The sequence below is a fragment of the Gregarina niphandrodes genome, assembly GCF_000223845.1.
Source record: "Gregarina niphandrodes unplaced genomic scaffold scaffold00079, whole genome shotgun sequence".
NCBI classification, from domain to species: Eukaryota; Apicomplexa; class Conoidasida; order Eugregarinorida; family Gregarinidae; genus Gregarina; species Gregarina niphandrodes.
Window position 1 is genome coordinate 14,983 of NW_011646049.1, and position 2,061 is coordinate 17,043.

The 2,061-nt window shown below is 50.6% G+C and overlaps 2 protein-coding genes across 2 annotated transcripts; both read right to left on the reverse strand.

Annotated features, from left to right (window-relative positions):
- Window positions 1-19: 19 nt before the first annotated feature.
- Window positions 20-1,050, reverse strand: GNI_189160 (endonuclease/exonuclease/phosphatase family protein; the record flags this gene model as incomplete). Its single annotated transcript, XM_011136377.1, has 2 exons — window positions 20-129; window positions 186-1,050. The coding sequence occupies 2 exons, from the start codon at window positions 1,048-1,050 to the stop codon at window positions 20-22; spliced, it is 975 nt and encodes a 324-aa protein (XP_011134679.1).
- A 56-nt stretch (window positions 1,051-1,106) lies between these two features.
- On the reverse strand, window positions 1,107-2,006 carry GNI_189170 (hypothetical protein; the record flags this gene model as incomplete). Its single annotated transcript, XM_011136378.1, has 1 exon — window positions 1,107-2,006. One exon carries the CDS (start codon window positions 2,004-2,006, stop codon window positions 1,107-1,109), a length of 900 nt encoding a protein of 299 aa, XP_011134680.1.
- Between the last annotated feature and the right edge of the window lie 55 nt (window positions 2,007-2,061).

The window sequence follows — 2,061 nt, forward strand, 5'->3', positions numbered from 1 at the left end:
TCCCGTAGCTGCTTTCTTGTTAATGGCTTTTATGGCCGCTTCGATCTCCCCAGTATGTGGCGGTTGGTCCAGATATGCTGTCGCTTCTCTCTTTGCTGGTATGTATGAGTCTTCTGCCTTGCTCCACCTCTCATACAGCATTGCTCGTAGTAGTGTCCTAGCTTGCTCTGGCTCTATATCATTACCTGTTTCATCGATCAATGTCAGGCCTTCTTCACCTTTGAGTTTACGGTATTGCTCCCATAACCTTTGATTCGCATTTTGCTGCCTAGGTAGTAGTGGTTTCTGTTTTCGGAAGTGGAGTCTCAGCCGTTCCCTGAATCTCATCCAAGCCTGAGTGGTTTGCTCTCTACTGTCCCTGACCGAGTGTATGTTCCTTGGTCGCCCTTGGTTGTAGTCAATGGTATGTAAAGTCCATTTGTAGGTGAGTACGGCGTGGTCAGCTGGTGCGTTCTCCCAGTCCAGTATCACCTTGTCGTCTCCTCCGGCAGTTGTGTTAATCAATATGCGGTCGAGGGTACGGCTAGGCTTCTGATCCTTGGATCGTTTAGAGATCCAGGTAGGTGCAGTTGGTAGTATATTAAGACCGTGCTGGTCAGTAAGTCTTTGCAGTCTGATATAGTTCGGTATGCCGGTTATTGTTCTGAGCTGGGTTGGTTCATGCCCAGAGTTCAGGTCACCTGCTATGAGTAGAGGCTTGTCGGTCGGAATCAATTTGGCTAAGTATTCCCAGTATTTTGCCTTTTGCTTGTCGGCGGTCTGCTCTGTAGGTCCATAGGTACCAATACAGGTCACCAAATTATCCAATTGCAGCACAATAATTCGTGTGGTCTTGCTACTTATGCTATATTGCACATCTTGCCTGATCATGGCTGCTACTCCATCTGATGGTCCTGCAGCTCCTATGACCGTGTATTGGTTGTTGTAGATGGTCCGATGAAGGTCGGTGCATGTTTCAGAGAGGATGACTATGTGCGGTCTTGTATTCAGTACGATGTTCCTGAGTTGTAGTTCTTTCTTGTTGCTATAGCCGTCAACGTTTATAGCCATCACATTGTAGTGCTTTGGCCTATTCCTGTCTCTCAGCAGCGGGGAGTCTTTGTCAGCTAGATGGGTAAGAAGGGGTTGCTCGCCTCGGTGGCAGTCGTTGGTGGCGAGGTGGCTGTGTTGAGCTTGTGGTAGAGCATTGTCTTGTTGAGGTCGTCTGGCAGTAGATCTATCAGTTTCCTGATGGTCTGCTCCAGGTAGTGTCTGGCCGTCCAATGTCTTTCGTACTGCAGGTCCTGTAGTCTTATATTGATTGCTGTGGTTAGCGCCGCCTGAGACAGGGGTCCTGGTTGGCCGTCTCTCCTCTTCGTGGGGTCTAATAGTTGGGCTTCTCTGTTCATAGCATGTGTTAGCGCTCTCATCTTGGATAGTTCCTCGGTTCTGATTAAAATCTCCACCGAGGTTCTCCACGGGAACCAAATGGCCACGGGGTGTATCTCGTGTTTCTTCAGCAGGTTCCTCCATTCTTTCGCTGGAAACATCTGTCGCGGCTTGACCTTGTTCAGTGTAACCGCAGTCACCTCGACAGTTTGCGGTGGTTTCGGCTCCCATAGGGCTTTCATGTCCTGGTCGTCCAGAGTGATACTGGGTGTGGTGGTCTCCTCCGGTAGTGGTGGGTGCTCGCTGATCACCACTTGGTCCTTTCTTCTTCCCACTCTCATTGGTGGGTTCGTTGTCCCCGCCACCTTGTTCCAGGGTAGCGGGGTTCTGGAGTTTAAAGTTGGTCGGCTCTTAGTGGAGGTGGTACGGCCCCGTCTGGTAGTGGTGGCTTCCGACATGTCTCTATCTGGACCATGGGAGGAGTCGGTAGCTCGCGGTCGGCTGGTTTTCGCCTTAGTGGTTGGCTTGGTGGTTTCGTCGTGGGATGGGTAGCGCTGCGTTGCAGTCAGTAGCTTGTTCGAGATCTCGTTCATCATCTTGTTGATCTGCTCAGTCTGCCTGTCCGAGATCTCGTTCATCATCTTGGTGATCTGCGCGGTTTGCTTCTTGTGGTGTTCCTTGGTTAAAGTGGTC